Below are 25,803 nucleotides of genomic sequence, written 5' to 3' on the forward strand. Positions count from 1 at the left end.
GTCAGGGGTTGAAAAGTAAATGTGTGTCATCAGTATAGAGGTGATATTTGAATCCAAGATATATGATACATTCACCTAGAGAGAGTGTGTAAAGAGAAAAGAGAAGATGTCCCAGGACAGACCCTTTGGGTACCCCCACAGAGAGATGGACAGAAGTGGAGGAGGTGTTAGCAAACGAGACACTAATGGGAGAGGTAAAAGGAAATCCAGGAGAGCTCTATTACGCATTTCAAAAATATGAAGAATGTGAAGGAGAAGAGGATGGTCCACAGTATGAAAGGATGCAGAAAGGTTGAGTAATATAACTTGAATATGAACTTTGGCAGCATGGAGGCCATTAGTTATTTTTGTGAAGGCTGTTTCAGTGGAGTGAGCAGTGCGGAAACCAAATTGTAAAGGATCCAGGAGAGAATAGGAGTTAAGAAAATGAAGCAAGCGAGAGGATACAAGGCATTTAAGGAGTTTAGTGGGAAAAGGAAGGAGGGAGACAGGGTGATGGTTAGAGAGCCGGGTAGGGTCAAGCTTGCTGTTTTTGAGTGATGGTATACCTGTTGCATACTTGAAGGAGGCAGGGAAGTTACCAGCGTTGGGGGAGGAGATAGAGAAGAGTCAGTGTGAGTGTAGATTAGTGACAAAAAGTAGGAGTGTTTAGCATGGGAGAGGGCAGAGTTGAAACAGGATAGCATACATTTGTAGTGAAGGAAGTTTGCGAGAGTAAACTCCAGAGGCGTTCAGAAGTGCGAGTGCAGGAACGCAGCATGCATGTGTGGCAGTTTAGCCAAGGTCTGGGGTTAGAAGGGCAAGAACGGCAGAGAGAAAGAGGGGCATGTAGAGCAGGATGATAGGGCAGAGTTGTAGTTCATGACCATGTTGTTAGAGTCTGGAGCAGTGTTGAAGGAGCGCAAAGTGGAGTCAAGACCCGGTTGATTAATGGTATGCAAGTCTCTGCAGAAACGAGGGGTAGATGGAGTGGAAGGAGACGAGAACAGAGTAAATGAGAGGAGCTGATGGTCAGAGAGAGAGAGAGAGGAAAGGGTGAAATTAGTGAGATAATTATTTTGGTGTGAAAACCAGGTCCAGGTAATGGACGTCCTTGCAGGTGTTGGCTACAGTCCATTGGTGAAAGCCAAAAGAAGAGGTTAGAGAGAGAAAACGGGAAGCCCAAGGGAGAGAGGGGTCATCAATATGGCAGTTGAAGTCCCCAAGAAGAATAGAAGGCCGGAGCCAGAGGAGGGAAAGAAAGAGAGTCAGGATTCAAAATCAGAGAGAAAGAATGAAGGGGGAGGAGTAGAGGTAGGTGGACTATAGATGATCGTCATGTCGAGAGGGAAAGGAGAAAAAAGCTGGACAGTGTGAGCCTCATAGGAAGGAAAAGAAAGAGGGAGGAATAGAACGCTTCAAGTAAAAGATGTGTATGGGTTTAGATCCAATGTACAGGTAATAATGTTTGATAACATTATGAAGAACATTAACTATATTTCACAAAATTATGTCTATTTTTGAAAAAAATAGGCAATTCCAAGAGTTGCAAAAGTTATATATAAAAAAAAATGTAAGATGCAGTGAAGCTTCTTCCCTGAGATTTTGTTGCCGATTTGAAACCCGTGTGGAACCTGGATCTCAACCAGCTCCAAAGACTCCCTGTTTCCTGAGAGAGTCACCTTTTCATGTGTTGGTAAAATAAAAGATGGCTGCTGGAGTTGTTCAAAAGGAAACCGCAATGTCATGGTCTTGTTATATTGTGTCATCCTACTGACCGGTTGGAGCGATGATCGGAAGGCAGTCATACCCATTTCCAAAAAGGATCCAAAACACCGGCACATAAAAAAGGTAAATATCTTGGGCCCTGGAGGTTCCCCAGAGCTACAAATATAAAATTCAGCTCTGTGGGACCCGCGTAGGGATTACTGCTTTAAAATGAATACAGCTTATATTCCCAGGATAGAGTAATAGCGTCACAGGATAATGAATAATGGCTATAGAGGCCTATTCACTGAAGCACGAATTATCGGTCAATGAGGACACTTCCCGTGGCCTGTGTAATTTCTCCGGCTTACTGTTTGCAAATGAATACTGAAAGGGTGTCATGTGTGCGAATGATATATGAAGTGTTCGGAATATCTAGAGATCCGTGTTCTTTGCCGATGTTTAACATTGTGTCACATCGACAGTGTACCCCCATGTGCCAGAGACCACACCATGAGCAGAACTGAACCGTTTCAGCTTAATAAATGTGGATTTCCACATGGAAATATTCTGCTGTATTATTATGGCTGGCGACATTTCTAAAACCCAGGAAAGGACTAAATATACACTGCACATGCTTGTGAATGACACGGACTGAGACTCAGTAGTGTGTAACAACAATACATGCAGCATAGCAAAAATGATTCTCATGTTATATACCCAATGTGTCGTAGAAATTGTCTACCAGCATAATGAGAACTACTTTGCTGACACTTTAAAAGCTTGCTTATTACTTCTGCAGCCGTTACTCTATACAAAGGGAAATTGTAAGGAAGTGTTGCAAGAATCTGAGTTGATGCATGAAATCTAAAGTCTCTAGAAACTTCCACATTGCATAACCCTTGTCAGAGACAATGAAATTGGTTTCACGCTGAAACAAATAGTTCATTTATGATTTTGAGCTAAAAATTTTTTTTTTTAGCAAACTCTACATTCAATACAATTTAGTGATACGTATACTGATCTACTTAAAGCGTGTCTCCCTATAAGCCAAACTAGCAGTATTACAGCAAAATTTTATGCTTTTTCCAGCCAGGTATTTAACAAAACATAACATATTCTGGACATACTTTATATAAAAAAAAACCTTTTAAATTGAATCGCCTATGTTAAGAATTTTTTTGGGGAAACTCACAGTAATTGAAATGTATACAGGCAGTCCTCGTTTTACGACGCTTCGCTTTACGATGAATGGCTTATCCGACGCTGTCCAATGCATCCCTATGGCCGGTATTACGACGCCGAAATGGCTTATCCGACGCTCTTACGACGCTTTGCAAAGTTGCAACATTATGTCAATCAGAAAGCTGCAGTCAGGGAAATCGTCCAGATCAGTCTGTGTGAGGGTTTAGTGGGGTATTTATGCCTTTAAACATGTCTAACAGTTTTATTATACAGTTCTGGATTCAATAAATAGAATCTTTACATCATAATGTATGTGTGTGCAGCATAATCTTATTGTTTGAGTAAAATATTTTGTGTATTTTAGCATTAAAAATGCCTTCAGGAACGGAACGTTTAATTTAAACAGTGTTCCTATGGGAAAACGGGTTTCGCTTTACGACGCTTCGCTATCCGACGCCATTTTGAGTAACGCATTGCGTCGGATAACCGAGGACTGCCTGTAAACAGTTTCTAGCTGTAAGCAGTGATAGAATGCGACATTAATGGCACTGTGCTAATTAAATCCACTTATTGAGCATTTAACACAAAGGCCTGTAATCAGCACACAGTGTTATGTCACAAGGTACCTTCCAGCGCTGGAAGCCAACTTTTGGTCCATTCAAATGAATGGGCCATAAGGTACTGGAACGGCTCGTTCGCAGCTTACTGTATATGCAGTAACACCTGTGGCGTCATGGACATGTTCTACAACATTACTGAAGTTTATTATTATAATATAAATAATTCAGTGATGATTGAATGAGTAATCATATTACCCACAGGCTTTACATCAGCACATGCATTCTGTAATACTCTGATGTTTCACAATCATTTTCTTTTTTGAAAATCAGAGTTGTTAAACGGGGCATCCTTAGGCTGAGTCCATGGTGACTGTAGCCGTACGGAGGCGCGCTGAGGAAAAGCGGGTGCTTTCCCTGGCCTTAGTTCACGCGCCGTCCAGGGGCGTGTCGGGGGGCGGGCCAGTGATGTCACGGAGCTGGTTCGCCCTCATTGGGTGAACCGCTCACGTGACCGGCCCTGCGATCCAGTGAGCGCGAAAAACGAAAAAAATTTAAGACCTATGCCTCCGCACGCCTGCGACGCGTGCGCAAGCCCCTGCTAAAGCTGCTCTCATTGCGGCTGCAGGGGCTCACTGACAAGCGTCAGCGCGCCTCAGCACGGGTCAGCCTTATATATGCTGAATCCCAACACACATTGGAATGAACTGCATCTCTACTATATATATGTAACCCCCCTAGTGAGATTACTATTGTCTACTAAAAGGGTTAATTGGTTAATGTTGAGGAAAGGCCTTAGTGAACTGTAGCTTACTCTATGTAGCTTATTTCATTTAGCTAATGTAACGTTGCCAAAGAATCTCCCGTCAGGTGTCTGCTCACTCCTCAGTTCCACTGTCTATATTTTGCCCAGTTAAAGGGATAGGATAGTGACGTCACACAAGGGTATAAATGGAGCTCTAGAAGCTTCCAGTTCCCAGGCTCCTGGAGGATACCAGATAAGAGGAGTCTCACTCGGAAGGCAGACATACCCATTTCCAAAAAGGATCCAAAACACCGGCGCATAAAAAGGTAAATATCCTGGGCACTGGAGATTCCCCAGAGCTACAAATATAAAATTCTGCCCTGGGGGACCCGCAGAAGGATTGCTGCTTTAAAAAGAATAGAACTTATATTCCCAGGATAGGGTACATGTATGATATTAAGAGTATGTCTTATATGTGCAACTTCATGTGTAAAGTATGGTCACCTTTTGTTGTTTTGAAGTTAGGGAAGAGTGTCTCTTATCTAGGAAGGGCCACTGGAAAGTCAAGATGCAGACGGATGCTATCTTTCCTTGGAAGAGGGTGTGCATGACACTCCAAATAAAGGATTCCTAGATCAGGGACCCAGGGAAGTGTCACATCTAGAGTTGCTGTAACGCCAACTCTACACCTATGCACACAAGGCTACCATAGTATGGACTGGTAGAGCAGTGTAAGGATGACGGGTAGATGGGAACCTCAATAGAAGTACACCCGTACACAGAGTCCTGGACAGTACCTGGGAATGCCTCCAACTCTGGTGTTCTGTTAAGTGCATCTGCAAGGGGCCAAGGTCAGCGCATATGCAATATATAGTATCAGCCAACAGGGCTACCCATATGCTTCGTTAAAGAGGTGTGTTTTATGAAAGGTCCTAAAGGTGGAGAAAGTGGGTGCCAGTTGGATATTGAGGTGAGGGGCATTCCAGAGGTATAATTGAGGTAACGACACACTCATAACTATATATCCTGTTGAAATACTTGAGAGTTTATCCTTCTAATTTGTTCAGTTGACTACTCTAGAAAGATTCTACGTGTACCTTTTTACAGTTTATATCCAAGAGATTCACTTCCATACTTTGCCTTGCATCAGGAAATCACCTTGCATTGAACTTTACAACACCTCTTTATACATTTAACACTAAATCCCTGATTCACATTGCTCCCAAACAGCTACATCACCCCAAACGAACCTTTACAGTGTCCGTCAGAATGTGCAGGTAGGTAATAGATACTTGCTCATCTTTCAGGTGGTGCTTGGGCTGAACAAGTCCATGGAGCGGCCAGTGTGATCAGAACCAAAGGGGAACCCAGCTGTGCATCAATTACACATTAAGCTCATACTGTGTTACTGTATGTATTGGGGTAAGAAGGGAATATAAGGGACTATAGAAAGCATAAACTGTATATAGTTCTTTAAATGTTTATTATAGTTTGCTGTTTAATAGCATATGGTTAACTTACTCTGGACGTTAGTACTAATGGAGGGAGAGAGGGAGAGAGGGAGAGAGGGAGAGAGGGAGAGAGGGAGAGAGGGAGAGAGGGAGAGAGGGAGAGAGGGAGAGAGGGAGAGAGGGAGAGAGGGAGAGAGGGAGAGAGGGAGAGAGGGAGAGAGGGAGAAAAGGAGAGAGGGAGAGAGGGACAGAGGGAGAGAGGGAGAGAGGGAGACACACGGACATGCACAAAAAGGAACACACTGGGAAATATGCCAACATTCATCATTTGAATGCAATTTGCATATCCAAATTAGCATATTTCCCAGGTGGCGTGACTACATGTTAAAGCAAGATAGTGCTAATTTACCCTGACGTTAAACCCAGGCTAATGAGCTCAACAACGGCCATTGTTTCTGCAAAGAATTACCTGCGTTGTTGTGTGTTAAACGCAGGGAAAATAATATCAGTATCCAGAATAATACAGGTATTATTCATCCGTTTTGTTTCAATGTTTATGTGGGATCTGCGCTATCACACTCCGGTTGGAGGTACTAAATTAAATTACATTCCAAGTTGGGAAGAGGAGCCCGCTGGGCTGATAACACCATCTGTAATCCAGGGCAAACTCAGGAACCTTAAAGCAGCTATGCACGGTGCTCCAGTACCTGAACTTGGGGTCACACGAGCTGCTCTGTTATATCCCGATGTCTCTGGACCACTCATTTGTCGCCGTGCTCCCCGGCACAAAATGGCCTCACTCCTGCAGCCAATAAAAAGCTGCGACTTCCTTTGGAAATGATGTCACAGTTTCCTATTGATGAAACCTGCGGCCATTATGATCATTTTTGTTTATTTTTAGAAAAAACTTCCAGGCATTAAAACCCTTGACGATGAGGGATGAGCCCCTGGGGATCCCCCAATTCGTTAAACTTTATTGGGGATGGGGTTATTGCAGCTTTAAGCAGAAAGTGGAGATCTTGTGGAACCAGACTTCTTGCAAGTGTGCCTCTGGGGACCATGTGCTGCAACCCTGGCACTGAATTTAAGTCGTTACATCAGTGTTTCTCAACCAGGGTGCCTTGTCACCCATTGGTGCTTCAGACTAACCTTAAGGGTGCCTTGCGGAAAAACTAATTACAATGTTATTTTAGTGTATGAGCCTGAATGTGGCTATGTTTGGCTGCTGCACAGGCAGCGAGGGGATTTACTGCTGCTAAAATATTTTGCATTTATTTTAAAATAGTAGAAAACCTAAATTTTACAATGACATTTAGTAAAAATCCCACATGTGGAGCATTTGCATATCCCAGGTCTGCAACTCTGTCTCTCTCCAGTATCACATAGCACAGGGGTGCTCTACTACAGCCCTCAAGCCTCCCCAACAGGTCAGGTTTTAAGGATATCGCAGTTTCAGCACAGGTGGCTCAATCAGTTTCTCAGTCAAAGACTGAACCACCTGTGCTGAAGCAGGGAATGAGTGAGCCGCCTGTGCGGAAGCAGGGATATCATTAAAACCTGACCTGTTGAGGGGGTTAAGGACTGGAGTTGAGCACCTCTGGCTTAGCATACGATGCTTCCACTGCAGCTAGGGATTCTGGGTACTGACATGCAAACATACACACGTATGATGTATATAACACAAATTTGGGATGTAAAATTATATTGCAATTAAATACTTATTTTCAGTTTCTACCAAGTTTTATTGGAACTTAAATAAATGTCACAATTCATAAAATAATGGGGTGCCCCAAACATTGGATCATATCAATAGGGGGGCCCTGTATAAAAAAATGTATGAGAAACACTGTGTTACCTAATAACCAACAGTTTCTTCATAGCCTTATGCCAAGTGTGACAGTGTGGCAAAGTACGGTATCTGACATATTAGAATTCCAAAACAAGAAAGATAAGCTACTGCTTTTTCATGCAGGAACGATATGGTTGCCCTTTAAAATGTGAACAGAAATTACATTGTATAATGAGAGTAGATAAGTATACCTAACAACTACTGTCTGGAAACGCAAGTAGAATCATTCTTTTTTATAAACCCTAGGAGAGTCTGTAAGAAATGTATTTTCTAGAGCAATTTTTACATGATCTTTTCTCTTGTGATTGTACATGAATAAAGCAGGTATTAAGTAGGAATACAGCACTTCTACAGTTTTACTTGTGTAGTTCATAAAGAAATCAATTCAGAGGAACCCCAACCCTCTCTAATAGCACGTCTGAGATCAGATGCATTGTAAGGAACCCCAACCCTCTCTAATAGTGCGTCTGAGATCATATGCATTGTAAGGAACCCCAACCCTCTCTAATAGCGCGCCTGAGATCAGATGCATTGTAAGGAACCTCAACTCTCTCTAATAGATGCACTGTAAATTTGATGTATTTGGTACAATTTTCAAATGACCTAAATTACAGGGAACCCTTTAGGGGCGCCCAGAGAACCCCGGGTTCCTAGGAACTGCTGTTGAAAAACACTGGTCTAGGTAAATATTCATTAGTTGCTATGATAGAGGCAATGAATCCAACTACTTAACAGACACAAAATAATCAGATTGGATGTTGCATTTTCTAGAATATCTGACAATCCTGTACATGTTTTGAAAAATGATCAGCATTATAGCATAATTTAGTAGCATTATATATTTTACTTGTCTGCTGATTGACACTGCTGCACTGTTTACTTAATCCCTTAGCTGCCAGATTAGCCACCAATGGCTAGCACAAGACTGGCAGCCGAGGGAACAGCTGCTAAATAAGACTTGTATTCTACTTGTTTCAGATAACGTCCTTGAGCAGTTCTCTACAGACAGGTTACACAGCTCTCCTGCCACCACTGTAAACCCCAACCACCAACTATGGTTGATGTAAGCAATTACCACAGTTGTCCCTAGTCCTCTAGTTTACAAGTGGTCAACTCCACTCCTCAAGGGCCACCAACAGGTCAGATTTTCAGAATATCCCTGCTTCAGCACAGGTGGCTCAATCAGTCCCTGCTTCAGCACAGGTGGCTCAGTCTTTGACTGAAACAGGGATACCCTTGAGGACTGGAGTTGGCCGCCCCGGCACTCGGCTGCAGGTCTCTGTCCGGGTTGCCACCTTCTGCTGAAGAGTAACACAGAGACTTTTTGCACATTTTTTTGACATTTACTTATATATTTATTTCTCTTACCTGCGGCATCTCCCGCAATCCTCTCCCCCCTGCTAGGTGCAGTCAGCATGGCTCAGCGACGGCAATTGGTGATGTCACAGCGTCAGGTTGCCATGGCAACAAGGCGCCTGCCGAGGCGTCACAACGCCCCGTTGTCATAGCAACAGAATGCCGCGTAGCATCCTGTCATCATGGCAACGCCATTTGACGCGGCGCACCCATGTCGACTGGATGTGCAGTGGGAGGAGATGCCGGAGGATGCAGCCGCAGCCCGGAGATTTTTCGGGTAAAACCGCAGCCCGGAGATACGTGGCTGAACTCGTGGTCTCAGGAGTGGTGGCAACCCCTTCTGATTGTATAACATGAAACAACAAGTCTCCTGAAATACATTGTTCACGGCCCACGACATCGTCCTCCGCGGCACACGTCCGTACTTATTTCCCAAGGTTTTATTGCAGCAGGTTTCCATGGTGAGAACTCTGCATTTATACGGTACCCTTTATACTGTACAAACATCTCGCTCATGTTGCCAGCGACGCACTTTCACACCATACAACTCACATAACCACAAGTAAGGGGGAGGGGAGGGGGCCAAACCAACGTGTTCAAGGTCACAGAGTATCGGTGATGACCAAATATAATTTCTTGCGTGACTCAGTCAATGACTATATCATTATTTTTAATGTGTTTTGCATTAGACAAGAAAGTTTGCTCTGATATTTTAAGTGACATTTCACTGTCTCTTGTAATTATCTCTATACATTTGCAGTACTAAAATATAACATTTTGTTACAGAGAAAATATTGCAACGTATGCAAAGGAAAATGTAACTTGAACCTTGCCCGAAAATATTGGTAAACCTCTGTGATGTCAGAGGGACCTGCAATGCTCTGCAGAACTATATAATGTACAGAGCAATGCGCTGCAGAACTATATAACGTGCAGAGCAATGCGCTGCAGAACAATATAACCTAGAGAGCAATGTGCTGCAGAACTATATAATGTACAGAGCAATGCGCTGCAGAACTATATAATGTGCAGAGCAATGCACTGCAGAACTATATAATGTACAGAGCAATGCACTGCAGAACTATATAATGTACAGAGCAATGCGCTGCAGAACAATATAATGTGCAGAGCAATGCGCTGCAGAACTATATAATGTACAGAGCAATGCGCTGCAGAACTATATAACATGCAGAGCAATGCGCTGCAGAACTATATAATGTACAGAGCAATGCGCTGCAGAACTATATAACGTGCAGAGCAATGCACTGCAGAACAATATAATGTGCAGAGCAATGCGCTGCAGAACTATATAATGTACAGAGCAATGCCCTGCAGAACTATATAATGTACAGAGCAATGCTCTGCAGAACTATATAACGTGCAGAGCAATGCGCTGAACAGAACTATGTAACGTGCAGAGCAACGCACTGCAGAACAATATAATGTGCAGAGCAATGCGCTGCAGAACAATATAACGTGCAGAGCAATGTGCTGCAGAACAATATAACCTACGGAGCAATGTGCTGCAGAACAATATAACAATATAACGTGCAGAACAATGCACTGCAGAACTATATAATGTACAGAGCAATTCACTGCAGAACTATATAATGTACAGAGCAATGCACTGCAGAACTATATAACGTGCAGAACAATGCGCTGCAGAACAATATAATGTGCAGAGCAATGCGCTGCATAACAATATAATGTGCAGAGCAATGCACTGCAGAACAAATTAATGTGCGGAGCAATGCGCTGCAGAACAATATAATATGCAGAGCAATGCGCTGCAGAACAATATAACATGCAGAGCAATGCGATGCAGAACAATATAACGTGCCGAGCAATGCACTGCAGAACAATATAATGTGCAGAGCAATGCGACGCAGAACAATATAATGTGCAGAGCAATGTGATGCAGAACAATATAACATGCAGAGCAATGCGCTGCAGAACAATATAATGTGCAGAGCAATGCGCTGCATAACAATATAATGTGCAGAGCAATGCACTGCAGAACAAATTAATGTGCGGAGCAATGCACTGCAGAACAATATAATATGCAGAGCAATGCGCTGCAGAACAATATAACATGCAGAGCAATGCGATGCAGAACAATATAACGTGCCGAGCAATGCACTGCAGAACAATATAATGTGCAGAGCAATGCGACGCAGAACAATATAACGTGCAGAGCAATGTGATGCAGAACAATATAACATGCAGAGCAATGCGCTGCAGAACAATATAACTTGCAGAGCAATGTGCTACAGAACAATATAACATGCAGAACAATGTGCTGCAGAACAATATAACATACAGAGCAATGTGCTGCATTACAATATAACATGCAGAGCAATGCGCTGCAGAACAATAAAATGTGCAGAGCAATGTGCTGCATAACAATATAACGTGCAGAGCAATGCACTGCAGAACAATATAACATGCAGAGCAATGCACTGCAGAACAATATAACATGCAGAGCAATGCGCTGCAGAACAATATAATGTGCAGAGCAATGCACTGCAGAACAATATAACGTGCGGAGCAATGCATTGCAGAACAATATAACGTGCGGAGCAATGCGCTGCAGAACAATATAACATGCAGGGCAATGCACTGCAGAACAATATAACGTGCGGAGCAATGCACTGCAGAACAATATAACGTGCGGAGCAGTAGCCAGATGTACAGTATTAAACTGTCAAAAGCCTAAAATAATTTTAGTCTATGTTCTCCGGGCAAAATAAGCTTTCTATGGTTAGAAATATGCAGTTATATGTTATCACCCTGCAATACAGCTTGTTAATTTATCTGGGTTTGTTCCAAATTTAAATGGCTGAATAAAAAAAATTCTATTTTATGTTTTAATCCCTTCCCTCTCAGAGGAGCATGAAACACATGAATATTTAGGGGTTATTACAATTTCCATCTGTACTCTAAAGGGAATAATTAGAGCTCTTGTCCTGCATCAGTAACTTTAGTATAGCAAAACAAAATACTGATTTCTAAACCCTTCCCTGCAGCACATTGCTGAACCCCCTGGCAGTGAAAAGTTAACAGATATCTGCATCTCAGGTGATCAGGAAAGAGCCCATTCAGAGTTTGAATAAATGTGGGATAACACCATCAGACAGGAGACAAGTACATCGTCTTAATCCAGCTCCTGCAGGTAGATCAAGCATTACAGTGGTTGAGAACTGCATTCAAAAAGGCTCCATCAGCAAAATCAAACGCCTCTTCCAGCTCTCCAGAGAACTCCAGCGGTTGCAGCTTAATTACGCTCAGGTTCAACAGGGCTACAAACACATCACAAACCGCATGTTTAAAACATTTTTGCTGCAGGTGTCGGTTTGTAAATGGGATATACAAGCAGAAAATGGTAGAAGACAGCTATTCCCCGCATGTTAACTGGCTTAAACATAGTTTGAAGGCAGTCGTCGTTTTATTAAACTCCTTTCAACAAGTTGCCTTTTTTCAACATGTTGTATTTGCATGTCATTTCCCAGAATCCCTTGCTGCAGTGGAAGCCCTGCATGCTAGGAGATAATGGGGAAAGGCAGGGTTCCGGAACCTGTCTGAGACATGTGAATGTGCTCACAAGTGATATGTGTATTTGCTGTACACTTATATACATGGAATCATTTCCTCAGCTTGTAATTCTAGCAGATAATTGTCCTTCGTGATTCATATCTGGATCACAGTCTACACTTCAATGTAATTGATGAAGAATGTTTCTTCTGACAGTATAGGTTCTGTTTTTAACCAACTGATCATATGCTACGTATACATTGTAAACATGTTTTAAGTTTCTATGTACTGTGGAAAATGGTTAGAATAATGATATAAAGCTTTTACAAATGTCACATTGAATACAGAATTACACTGGCAAAAAGGATAAACGATTCTGGGTTATATTAACCAAGCAGTACTAAGTAAAAAGGCAGCACACGGCCTAATTATGTATTAAAGCTCAATATCATACGTTACAGAGCGATGTATGCTGACGAGATTATTAGCATATCCGTTGATTGATAGGGAGTCAATAATATTATAACATTGTTAAAGGACCTGTCCCACTCAGCACAGTCAAATGAGCTTGAGTTTATTGACAAAGAAATTACCTTTTCTATGTCAAATAAAACGTTTACAATGTGTAATAACGCAGCGATCATCAATAGATAGTGTTTCAAATTTAAAGGAGCAATCTAAGCAATCTCCTACGTGGTTTAAAAAAAAATCAGTTCTGGTGTATTAGATAATACTTACTACCTTTTTTTAAAATTCAACTCTTAATGCAATTTTTAATCCGTTTTAATATACTATGCATCCTTTGATTTCTATAGCAGGCTTCAGCACACCTCCCCAGCAGTGCAAGATCTTTTTAACACTTTCCTGTTTGTGATAACTTGTTGCCAATATTCCCAGCAGTTGGAGCTGCAAACTGTAACAATAGGTTATGTTACCTTAGTAATATAAGGATACATTGTAGCTGCTGAGTTACGCTGGCTGAAGGATTGATTGGAACTAAAAGACGGCCATTCAGTGGAGCCTGGGAAGCAGGATCTTTGCTGATTGATCATGGGAGAACTAATTGATCATCAGTTTAGGTAATTAGTTTTCAATAAAGGCAATCAAAGGCGGCATTTATTAAAACAAAATATATATATATATTTAAATTTTTTTAAAGTGGGTTGTCTCTTTAATTGTTGGGGTTCTCCAAATCCCTTTAGCATGGTATCTGCAAGTACGCCATGTGTTGAATAACCCAGTGATGAGGAAAAATAAAAACATAATTAGGATGGACTGCTTATCTTTAAAGAAGCACGGAGCAGTATGCCAATAGTTGGTGAGCAGAGAAAACACTGTCATACTGAATGCCTCTTTGCCTTGCGCCTGACATGCAGCCGGGAAGAACATTGTTATACTTCTAAGAGAATGACACATTCTGAAGATAACAAGGTGCATGGCCCGCGCTCACTCTTGGGGAGTGTTATACTTCACAGCAAATTGTAACCTTCTAATTGGCTTTTCCTAGAAGGATATTTTATTCACATATACTGTGTCTGTTCATTTACATAGTATTGTAATGCCATTTAACACTGTTTCAAGACCTTAGATCAATTAAATTGCATTATATATTTCATTATTATGTCTGCTTTTGAAGTTTATTTATCCATTAACAGCGAACTCTTTTGCCAATAATTAAACATATATGTCTATGTTTTAGGTATATCCTTTGTGTTTGGCACTAGGTCATCTAAACCAGGGGTCGTCAACTCCAGTCATCGAGCCACCAACAGGTCAGGTATTAGAGATATCCCTGCTTCAGCACAAGTGGCTCAGACATTTTAATTGCACCACTGATTGAGCCACCTGTGCTGAAGCAGGGATATCCTTAAAACATGTCCTGATAGTGGCCCTTGAGGACTGGCGTAGCCCAACCCTGCTTTAGAGCAATAGGTAACACCTTCACATTTTCTGAGCATCCAGAACCATAGCAGGTCACCAGAATAAAGAGCACCCTGTTCCTAGGGGTGCCAGGTGTCCAGTATTGAACCGGACTGTCCTATATTAGGACACTCTGCCAGTACAACATTAGAGGTAATACTGTACATGTATGTGCATACCGGAATTACTTCTCTGTACATGTATGTGCATACCGGAATTACTTCTCTGGACATGTATGTGCATACCGGTATTACTTCTCTGTGCATGTATGTGCATACCGGTATTACTTCTCTGTGCATGTATGTGCATACCGGTATTACTTCTCTAGGCATGTATGTGCATACCGTTATTACTTCTCTGGACATGTATGTGCATACCGGTATTACTTCTCTAGGCATGTATGTGCATACCGGTATTACTTCTCTGGACATGTATGTGCATACCGGTATTACTTCTCTAGGCATGTATGTGCATACCGGTATTACTTCTCTGTGCATGTATGTGCATACCGGTATTACTTCTCTAGGCATGTATGTGCATACCGATATTACTTCTCTGGACATGTATGTGCATACCGGTATTACTTCTCTAGGCATGTATGTGCATACCGGTATTACTTCTCTGGACATGTATGTGCATACCGGTATTACTTCTCTAGGCATGTATGTGCATACCGGTATTACTTCTCTGTGCATGTATGTGCATACCGGTATTACTTCTCTAGGCATGTATGTGCATACCGATATTACTTCTCTGGACATGTATGTGCATACCGGTATTACTTCTCTAGGCATGTATGTGCATACCGGTATTACTTCTCTGGACATGTATGTGCATACCGGTATTACTTCTCTGGACATGTATGTGCATACCGATATTACTTCTCTGGACATGTATGTGCATACCGGTATTACTTCTCTGGACATGTATGTGCATACCGGTATTACTTCTCTGGACATAGTGACCTAATCAGCTTGGGAGCTGCAGGATTTCCCAGAGCAAGGCTGCTGCTAAGGAGCTGGGTAGCTTCCTCCATCCTGATTGTGTGTGTTTGTGTGTGTTTGTGTGTGATAGTGTGTGTCTTGAGCGCGTCACACCTGTTCTGTCAATTCTGTTTATGATTTCTATCACTTTATTAAAGCGAATGTAATGTGTGAGCTATTTGTTTTTCCCATGGGACAATGAATTACATGCTGCCATAAAGTACAAATATAAACTAAATATCCTTACAGTAGTCTGCATTAACTAAGGACACCAGAGGCTGGAAACCTAACAATCACTACGGTACTTTAGAAATGAAACCCTTTGCAAATGCTATAATCCAACAGTCCACTCACTCTTATAAAAACAAGCAACAAAATTAAGGAAATTAGGCTGGACTGAGACTTCTAAAAACATTTGTATTTGCCAGACGTCTAGCAGGCCTTTTCCCGATTTCCTTGCAATTATAATCACGCTGCCACAAGCCGTCAAAAGAATCCTAGCAGAATTTAAAATGAAACTTGACAACCTCCCAGACCATCGTCGGTAAAACTTCAAGTTGTTTTTGATCACACGAGGTAATGAAGTGTTATCTGCATTCCCTGCTCTTTCTCCGCACGTGAAGCACTGTATGCATAGCGCAAGACTGGTCTCTAATGAGCACGCATATGGAACCTCATTAAAATAAGCTGCTCAATAGGCATCCTAAATCCCAATTAGTTTTAGAATATACTGTATTTCAGCAAAGCACCAGTGTTAGAACATTCAGTGATATCCCGAGATTCAAAGTTTGATACTAAGTACCCCAGATATATCTGCTACTTTTAAACATCACAATATTCCCATTCGGTAATAATCAGCAGTTTCATTATAACATAGCGCCTTACCCGCTGCTGCAGCAATCAGATCAGCTGTCTGTACCAGTTTAACTTAAACAATGCTAGTACAAGCCAGCTGTTCTTTGTATTATTTTATCTAGTGTTAAAAATGATTGCTTTTTGAATCTCCAGTGTCTGGGGATAGCATGGTAACCTCAGACTGCACTGGGTTCTGAGGAGACTTCCACTGCTCATATCTCCTGAACTTGGCATCCGATTAAAAAAATAAAAACATCCCGTAAATCAGGACGCAAAACAACGTGGGGAAAACCCAGCAACCCAGACAACCGCATTAAGACAAATGAAAAAAAATAAGCTCTACTATTTCTTTTGGCATTTCATACAAATGGCAACAATCTCTGGCATGGGTTACTCCTTTTAGAATTTGAACTGACACTCAAGTGCTTCGGGATTATTTATTTACTAACAATAGATATTAAAGACAAGTTTTCGAGAGTTCTTCTCTCTTCCTCAGGTCAGTGATACTGATTTACAGAGATCCCATGAGCTTAAACACAGGTGTAAAATCCAAGATAACAATCTATGGCAGGTGGTGCAGAGAAGTGGCAGAGCATAGCGTAAATAAACACACAGGGTAATAAATTGATAAAGAGTTAGTGAGAAATGTGGAGATTATGTACTGTAAGACCATACTGACATTTGAAAATCATCAGGGCCTATTGTATGTACAGTACTAACATATTATTATTTTTTGTGTGTCAAAATGTGTGCTACATACCTTCATAAAGTGTGTGTCCTATTGATGAAAGCTTCATACATATGGCACATAATTAGTTGTTTGAAATTGACGCACTGACAATTAAAATAGATTTGAGTTTGTTTTGTCTTTATTACAATTGCTAGTAAATATAAATTATTAGTGTAAAAGTAAGAGCCATAGCCATTATTCATCCCAAGGGCAGTACAAAGGACTCGGGCCATCCCTTAAGGTTGGAGGAAAGGAGATTTCACCAGCAACAAAGGAAAGGGTTCTTTACAGTAAGGGCAGCTACAGTGTGGGATTCATTACCCATGGAGACTGTGATGGCAGATACATTAAATATATTTAAAAAAAGGTTGGACGTCGTTTTAGAAAGGAAAGGTATACAGAGATATACCAAATAAGTAAACATGGGGAAGCATGGTGATCCACGGAGAAATCTGATTGCCAATCATTTTCCTTTTATGAGATATCAGATTTTTGTTTGCCTTCCTCTCGATCAAAATACTGCAAATACAAATATAGGATAAGTATCTGCCGTCTAAATTTCACATAGGTTGAACTTGGACATATGTCTTTTTTCAACCTCATCTACTATGTCACATACATTTTTAGTTTATACATAGCAACTTAATTCTGCCCTAACACTATTACAGACTTTTTAGACTTTACACCAAGTTGATATTAACATCTTACAAATAGCCCCTTTTAATTTCAGCAATGTTACTAGGTTCTAGATATGGCAAAACCTTTCCAAAATACACTGTCAACATTAACGTTTTTTCCACCAAATTCAATTCAAAGGGCTAAAACATTTGTACAAATCGCACATTTTCACCATCAATTCAATGTTTCACCAAATAATCGCAGCTCAGTCAAAGATCACAAGTGATTTATCAAGATTTTTTTATTTTGTCTAAAGATACCAACTCCCATCCAGACTCCCGACTGAAATAGGGTTTTTGCTGTAAAGAAGAGAGAGTCCTATTTTACTAGAGCAGGGATGCGCCAACTGGGGGGCACAGGATTTTGTTGGGGGGTGCGGCGGTTGGAGAGGCCCCGCGCTCTTCCCAGAGGCATTTAAATTAAATGCTGGGCGTCCGCAACCTCAACTTACCGGTACTCAGTAGTCTTCTGGACGCGCCACCATGGCAACGTGGTGTCAAATGACGCTGTGGGGGTAACGTGCGTCACATGACCCATGGCGGGTTACAGAAAAGGGGGGGGGCACGAGCGCTGGAGCTGGCAGCTCAAAAACTTTGCACACCCCTGTACTAGAGCACTGACTTCTATACCTTCCCAAACACTCCTTTAAACCAGGGGCGCTCAACTCCTGTCCTCAAGCCTCCCCAACAGGACAGGTTTTCAGGACAGCCCTGCTTCTGCACAGGCTGCCCAAACCTGAACACACCTGAGATACCTGGAAAATACGCCAATATGGATATGCAAATTATATCCAAATGTTTTCTCTCCAGCAGAAGCCATATTTCCGTGTCGAGATGGTAATTAGCGTCGTTAAACAAAATTACAATACACATTGACCTAATGCTGGCGAATTGTTTGGGAACTCAGACAGGGACTCAAGTTTTTTTGCAAATAAAAAAAGGGCTCCTTCTAACAGCCTAAATAACGCCCTGATATTGGAAAATAAAGGGGAACTAGTCCGTTTCCAAGTGAAAAGCTGGTGGTCCGTAAAAAATATCAGCAGGAATAATCATTATGTTCCTCATGAAGATGAAATTTATGAAATCGAGTCACAAATTCATAAGGAAAATTGCTATCTGACAATCAGCTCAACAAAAAAATGATTATGTCAATCTTTTTGAAATGACCAGAATAGAAGATAAAGAAAGAGCGCGGATAGTGAATGACAGCAAATGATATGCTAAGGCAAAAAGGAAGATGAGAAATGATAGGTTTCCATATGTTCATTGAGACACGCATCCTGCTTGTTACTTTTTTTTATATTAGTAACTCATTTTTTGTGACCTATTGATGTGGGTGTGTAGAAATAAGGTCAATACAGGTAGTCCTCGCTATCCAACTTTTCACTTTACAACAAATGGCATATCCAACGCTTTACAATGCAACCCTATGGGCCGTTTATTGACGCCGGAATGCGTTATCCAACGCTCACCGCCACTGATTAACATGGGACGCACTTTACAACGGTTTCACTATCCAACGCTACTTCCAGAACGGATTCCGTTGGATAACCGAGGACTGCCGGTATTTGAGTTCTGACAGTTAAGACATGCGCTCTCAGCAATATGAGAATAAGAGATACTGTAAGTCCATAATGCAACTTTTGGTCTGCAATTCCAATATTTATTTCCTTATGTTGGGCAGACATAGACTGGTCTATTAGGTTTGTCTTCAAGAACAAACAATGTTTTTGGACAAAGTGTAATACATTTAAGAGATAAAAGTGACAAAGGCGCTCAAACGCTGGATCCTTTCAATATGATAGTATAGGTAATATACAAATAAACAGGATGGGACAGGGGGATATTCTGATTGATGCTTGTAGTAAAGTCCCCAAACAGACCAATACTCCCTGAAGGGCAAGGCAAGGGCTGTGAAACCCAGTCAAACCCTCATTGGGATGGATCCTGGACTCACAATAAGTTCTGAAGAGAATAATGAATAATACTCACAGATGCCCCTTTAGGCTGAGGTCCCGTTGCACGCGTCCGCACGGCTGGCTTGCTTGCCGGCGGCGCGTGCAACTCGCTGTACCGCGATCTGCGGTCTACAGGCTGCTTTTCTTGGAGCGGGGGGGGCGTGGCCAAACGGGTCGGGGGGGGCGCGGCCATGACGGGAGGGGGCGCGGCCATGACGGAGGGGGGCGGGGTCCAAAACAAAGCAGGGCTCACAGCACTGCAGCAGCTTCACACACTAGCACACAATAGCTGGCTTGCCATTCGTTGAAGGGAGCCAGTCTATGATTGGCCCCTTCGCGTACCATGTGACACGTTGCAGCAAGAGAACACCATTCTCTCGTGTCTCCTGCTGGCTACCGCGTCACAGCATGTAGCAAGTTAGAAGTGAGGAGGGACTGGGACCCGATCGTGAGTTCAAACAGGAATGGTAAGTTGAGCTCACGTCGCCGCCCGCGCACACGGGCGCAGCGGGTCCCAGCCCTTAGTCCCAAATGCTAATGAGCGTGCAGCCAAGTGGGATGAGATGAGACAAATCTTCACAGACAAACAAAAGAAAAAACTGGCGCACAGACAAGAATGGGTCCCAAAGATATAATAAAATCTTCTTCTTTATTGAACCGCCTTGATAAAGTGTTTTCACACGAAACGCGTAGGAGGTTGTTCACCTCCATTTTTTAGATGGTTCAATAAAGAAAATTTTATTAAATCTTTGGGACCCATTCTTGGCTGTGCACCAGTTTTTTCTTTTGTTTGTCTGTAATACAATTAGGCAACGTCCTATTCTTTTCTGATTATTGCAGCAGCACACTGCAGTTTTATGTTAAAGAAGTTGGAAACAATTTGACAATATAGATATTTGCAAAACCCCTATATTTTGGCATGTACGCAACAGTTTACAAGAAATACTCACTGCAGTAATGGTGTTTTCGCTTTCGTGAACATTTATGCAATCATTCACATTTTTCACACATGCATTATTTTTTACTAGATTACTGTGAAATGTTACCAGTTTTGCCAGAAATGTGTGAAAATGGGCCTTACACAGATATGCTTTGCTATTATTTTTTTTTAACAAACTGCCATTTACACAAAATCTTTCGGTACGTGACCCGATTGATGAACTGTAGCAGAAAAGTAACACATCTCTAATGTCATGGTCCATCTTAGTAACTATTGAGTACTGCAGCTACAGTATGGGAACCACTGTGGAAGATACAAAAATATCACTTTTAAAAACACAGCGTTGCTGTAGAGGTAAAACTCATAAGGTTACATAGTTACATAGTTACATATAGTTACATAGTAGAGGAGGTTGAAAAAAGAAATACGTCTATCAAGTTCAACCTATGCTAAATTTAGATAATAGATCATTTATCCTATATCTATACTTACTTATTGATTCAGAGGAAGGCAAACAAAAACCCCAGAGTCATATCATCCAATGATATCTCATAAGGAGAAAAATAAATTCCTTCCTGACTCCAAATACAGTATTGGCAATCGGATTAATCCCTGGATCAACATCCTTCCCATGTATACAGTACTTATTTGGTAGATCACTGTATACATTTCATTTCTATAAAGATGTCCAACCTTTTTTTGGAACACATATATTGTATCTGCCATTACAGTCTCCATGGGTAATGAATCCCACACTGTAACTGCCCTTACTGTAAAGAACCCTTTCCTTTGTTGCTGGTGAAATCTCCTTTTCTCCAACCTTAAGGGATGACCCAGAGTCCTTTGTACTGCCCTTGGGATGGATAGTTCTTTTGAAAGCTCCTTGTACTGTTCCCGAATACATTTGTATATAGTTATCATATCCCCTCTTAGACGCCTCTTTTCTAATATAAATAAATCTAATTTAGCTAGCATCTCCTCATAAGTTAGATTGTCCATCCCCTTTATTACTTTGGGTGCTCTTCTCTGCACTCTCTCTAGTTCCATAAAGTGCATTTTTACATTTAATTCATGAAAATAGGCTTAGTAAAGAAAAAAAATTCTAAGGACTCATTAAAGACTTCGAATCTTCAGAACGTGTCATATCAAAATACCTTCCTTTCAAAATACAGAATTTTCCCTGTCAAAAAAACCCATTTAATCGCCTTTTCCTCCCTACTCAAAGAATGTAGTTAATGACTTTTACATCTACAACGATGATATATTGTAAGCACATCGATTGTCACAGTCCCTGAAAATTATTATTCTCAACTGTTTAATAATAAAGAGTATATCATTATCAGACATTCAGCAGCCACATGCTTCCTCCCCCACGAATATAGCTCTCAAGGGACAGTTTTCCCACAGCAGTCTTTATCTGCTTATATAAAGTAATAAGTAATGGTGCAGGAATCAGCAACCATAGCTATTGCAATAGTCAATACATATTTCTGAAGTCTTCTTCACTAAGCAGAGACAATAGTGGACAGTTTAAAGCAGGAGTGGCCAACTCCAGTCCTCAAGGGCCACCAACCGTTCAGGTTTTAAGGATATCCCTGCTTCAGCACAAGTGGCTCAATTAGTGGCTCAGTCAGTGACCAGCACGGCACTGCAGCCTCCCCCCAAGGTAAGTGAGTGTATCATGTGTGCGTGCATACGCGCATTGGTTGGTGCCACTCTCTCCTGAACGCTTAGTGTGCCCATGGGCACAAAAAGGTTGGGGACCCCAGATCTAAATTGTATCAGCACTGTCAAGTTAAAAAAAAAATTGATAAGCTTCCCAAAGCTACAATATATATTCCTCTATCTGACCTTCCAAGTTTATATTGGAACTTCTACTGAGAGGTTACAAAGAATAAGTCCAATTAAAAAATTCTGTACAGGAACCGGTGAAAATGTAGGCCATTAAAGGAAGCATTCTATTTTAAGTGGAAATCTTGAAATAAATCAGATGGCAAAGTTGTACAAATTAAGATGAACCCCTCAATTGGCAAAGGTCATGAAAAACATTGCTTTAAAATGCTTAGCACGCGTCTCCAATCTTTCCCTGAGCCTATTATTAGACCTGTAATTAGCGCTCATTTGCAGCTCTTTTCCAGAAGACATAGCGGTGTTATTCTTAATAGGTTAGGTCTTGGAGTTTGATGCCTTAAGAAGATACCTGTCCTAAATGAGATTGCACCTTTATTTAATAATAAAAAAACATGCAATTCAAAACCAGTTGGGCTGTAGATGTCTGATTCCGATAATCACGAAATCATGTGCTAGTAACTGGTCAAAAAGTCCATAGTTGAGTAACAAATATCCAAGAAGGACAAGGGGCACGAATACCCAGATGTAGCGAGACACAGTTTCCAGAGCCACGGCCGGAGAAGCCAAAAAGCCGTGTCTCCGAAGACTGCATGCCTCTGTCACGTTGCCGGGGGTCCATGCTTCAGTATCTGACCCTCTGGCGCTGGGACAGCCACGGCCGTGTGACCGCACCTTGCCCCGGTAACAATTGCTCTTACTACATCATCATCAAAGAGAAAATACTGGTTACTTTTTCATAACCATGGTATAGAACAGGACTGCTCAACTCCAGTCCTGAAGGGCCACCAACACGTCCGGTGTTAAGGATATCCCAGCTTCAGCACAGCAGGCTCAATCAGTGGCTCAGTTGGAGATTGAGCCACATGCTGAAGCAGGGATATCATTAACATCTGACCTGTTGGTGGCCCTTCAGGACTGGAGTTGAGCAGCACTGGTATAGAAGACAAGTCATTGAAGAAGGGAAACAGGAGGGAGAGCATTGCAAAGGTCATTAGGTGTGGCCTAGAGTAGGAATAATAAGGAAAGACAGAGCTATAATTGTATAACAACCAGACAATGATTTATATTATGTATGTATGCATGTCTTTATTTATATAGTGCCATTAGTGTACATAGCGCTTCACAGCTGTCATACACGTGACAATCATATAAATAACACATAATACAGATAAAGGGGTCATGGGAATAAGTGCTTCAGACATAAAAGTAACATTGTGGAAGAGGAGTCCCTGCTCCGAGGAGCTTACAATCTAATTATAACACACGGACGAGAGCTTTATACCGAATAACATTGTGTTACAACTCATGCACAGACTTCCAACAACAGGCGCTCCTAGTCTGAGCCCAAGAAATCAGATAATTTACAGCACTGTGATTCTCAGTGATGGTGAGATCTGCTTCCCAGCAGTCTGAAATCTGTCCGAGAGATGTTTGTGTTACTTACAAAGCTGCAAAGAACTCACAATTGCTTTTATGGGTTTTCTATAAATATTTAAACCAAACTGCACTCGGAGAGGGATTTGGACACAGCTGCAGCTAATCAGCAACGGACGGAGAACTTATGATATAGGATCTTTTGATCGTATCCAGCTTCCATTCTGACTTTTGAAACCGCCAGTTTCCTATTCTTTTATAATTGATGTTACATTTCCTTTTGCCGATTTCTATGGATAAGATTCAGCGCCCCTCACTTTCCACCAATATTTACCTTAGAGCTTTAGAGGACAGTTTGAGTCGGTTTGAGCAACAAATCTACACCCTTTAAAAATGTTCTGAAGGTTTTTTAGGAACCCATTTTATTAGTTCCATACACTATTAATCACTGTAAATTATTGTTAATATTTTAATTTGCACTGAGCATGTATATAACACACAATTTTATAACTTAAATCAGCAAAATATGTGAAATCTAAATTTTTTAAGCAGTTCTGTAGTATTAGATAATAGTGACTTATTTTTTCCCTTTAATTATTCAACTCTTAATGAGTTTTAAAGCATCCTTTGATTTCTATAGCAGGTGTTATCCCACCTCCCCAGTAGTGCAAGATATTGGCATCACTTTCCTGTTTGTGATACTTTGTTCCCAATGTTCCTAGCAGTTTAAGCTGCAAACTGTAACAATAGATAATGATACCTTAGTAATATCTGGATACATTGTAGCTGCTGAGTTACACTGACGGAAGGATTGATTGAAACTGAAAGGCGGCCATTTTGTTAGGCACTCAATAACGATTTTTACAGATTTAAACCAGGAGCCCAAACCATTGCCATCTTAGGTAAGAATAGGTAACAATAACAATTACACCAAACAAAATGGCTATAAGCGGCAATACTACTTTCCCAAATTTTCCCCCCTTCTTTTTATATGTAAACACATGACAATGTATAAATACAAATTCTGTTTCAATTTTTTTTTTATTGTTTTGGAGAGACACAACAAATATTCAACATTGGTACACATATATTGTTCAAGTATTACCAGTTGTGTTTTAAACACAACTGGTAATACTTGAACAATATATGTGTACCAATGTTGAATATTTGTTGTGTCTCTCCAAAACAATAAAAAAAAATTGAAACAGAATTTGTATTTATACATTGTCATGTGTTTACATATAAAAAGAAGGGGGGAAAATTTGGGAAAGTAGTATTGCCGCTTATAGCCATTTTGTTTGGTGTAACTGTTATTGTTTGAAATCCCCAATTAATTTTGAAGATATCTAATATTCACATAGAGCGCCCTTCGGATTTCTGTGTTTTGCTAATGTACGGTATGATAAGCATCCTTTCAGCAGGACCGGATTTCTGTGTTTTACTGATGTGCGGTATGATAAGCATCCTTTCAGCAGGACCGGATTTCTGTGTTTTACTGATGTGCGGTATGATAAGCATCCTTTCAGCAGGACCGGATTTCAGATGACTTCTTACTGAAGATGTTGGTTTTTTCTAACTTCTTGGGAAATTAGTTTCTAAGCCGGTGGCGGTGACGCCTCGGCTTATTAATGTTAATTACCAGTTGGACCCTTCCCAACGTGAAGAAATTCATTAACAACTAGAATGAGACACATCCTGGAGGTGCGGCTCAAACCCGTTTTCATATCCGATTAGAACTCCTTTCTAATTATTTCCACGAGGATTGCTCTACAAAAAATATAATAAATGAAAGTATCAAACGCATATTAAAAGTACAATCTATTAAACATAGCTCATTTTCCTTGCCTTTTGTGCTGTAGCACTTCGGAGATATGTGTTTGGATTAAGTAGGATTTCAGAAGTGCAACACAGGTCTTCTGTTTAATCAAATTGGATATAATAATTGTGCTGTCTATTTATTTCATGCATATGATCTGTTTTTTTTTTTAGCGAGATGTTTAAAGGAATAATCTAGCCCAACCTCTGTTTTGCAGGATTGGAATGATGGGGTACTTCCGAACCCCATCGATTCCCGAGATACTATCTGGTGAAGTTACCGATTTCTAAAGGGGATTTCAACGGCCGTCCAATGGTAAGCCGCAACCGATGATGTCGC

The 25,803-nt window shown here is 41.1% G+C and overlaps 1 protein-coding gene across 3 annotated transcripts in view; it reads right to left on the reverse strand.

Moving 5' to 3' along the window:
* Positions 1-25,803, reverse strand: part of AK5 (adenylate kinase 5) — a 148,897-nt gene that overhangs the window by 61,572 nt on the left and 61,522 nt on the right. Inside the window, exon 1 of one of the 3 annotated variants that reach the window (XM_075615767.1) lies at positions 8,842-8,865. The exons of the other annotated variants lie outside the window; for them this stretch is intronic. Within the exon in view, the coding sequence (XP_075471882.1) occupies positions 8,842-8,850 (9 nt within the window). The 5' untranslated portion in view covers positions 8,851-8,865. Of the gene's footprint in view, positions 1-8,841; positions 8,866-25,803 lie in introns of those variants that run through there. 3 annotated transcript variants of the gene reach the window in all.

Source organism: Ascaphus truei, chromosome 10 (assembly GCF_040206685.1).
Source record: "Ascaphus truei isolate aAscTru1 chromosome 10, aAscTru1.hap1, whole genome shotgun sequence".
NCBI lineage: Eukaryota > Metazoa > Chordata > Amphibia > Anura > Ascaphidae > Ascaphus > Ascaphus truei.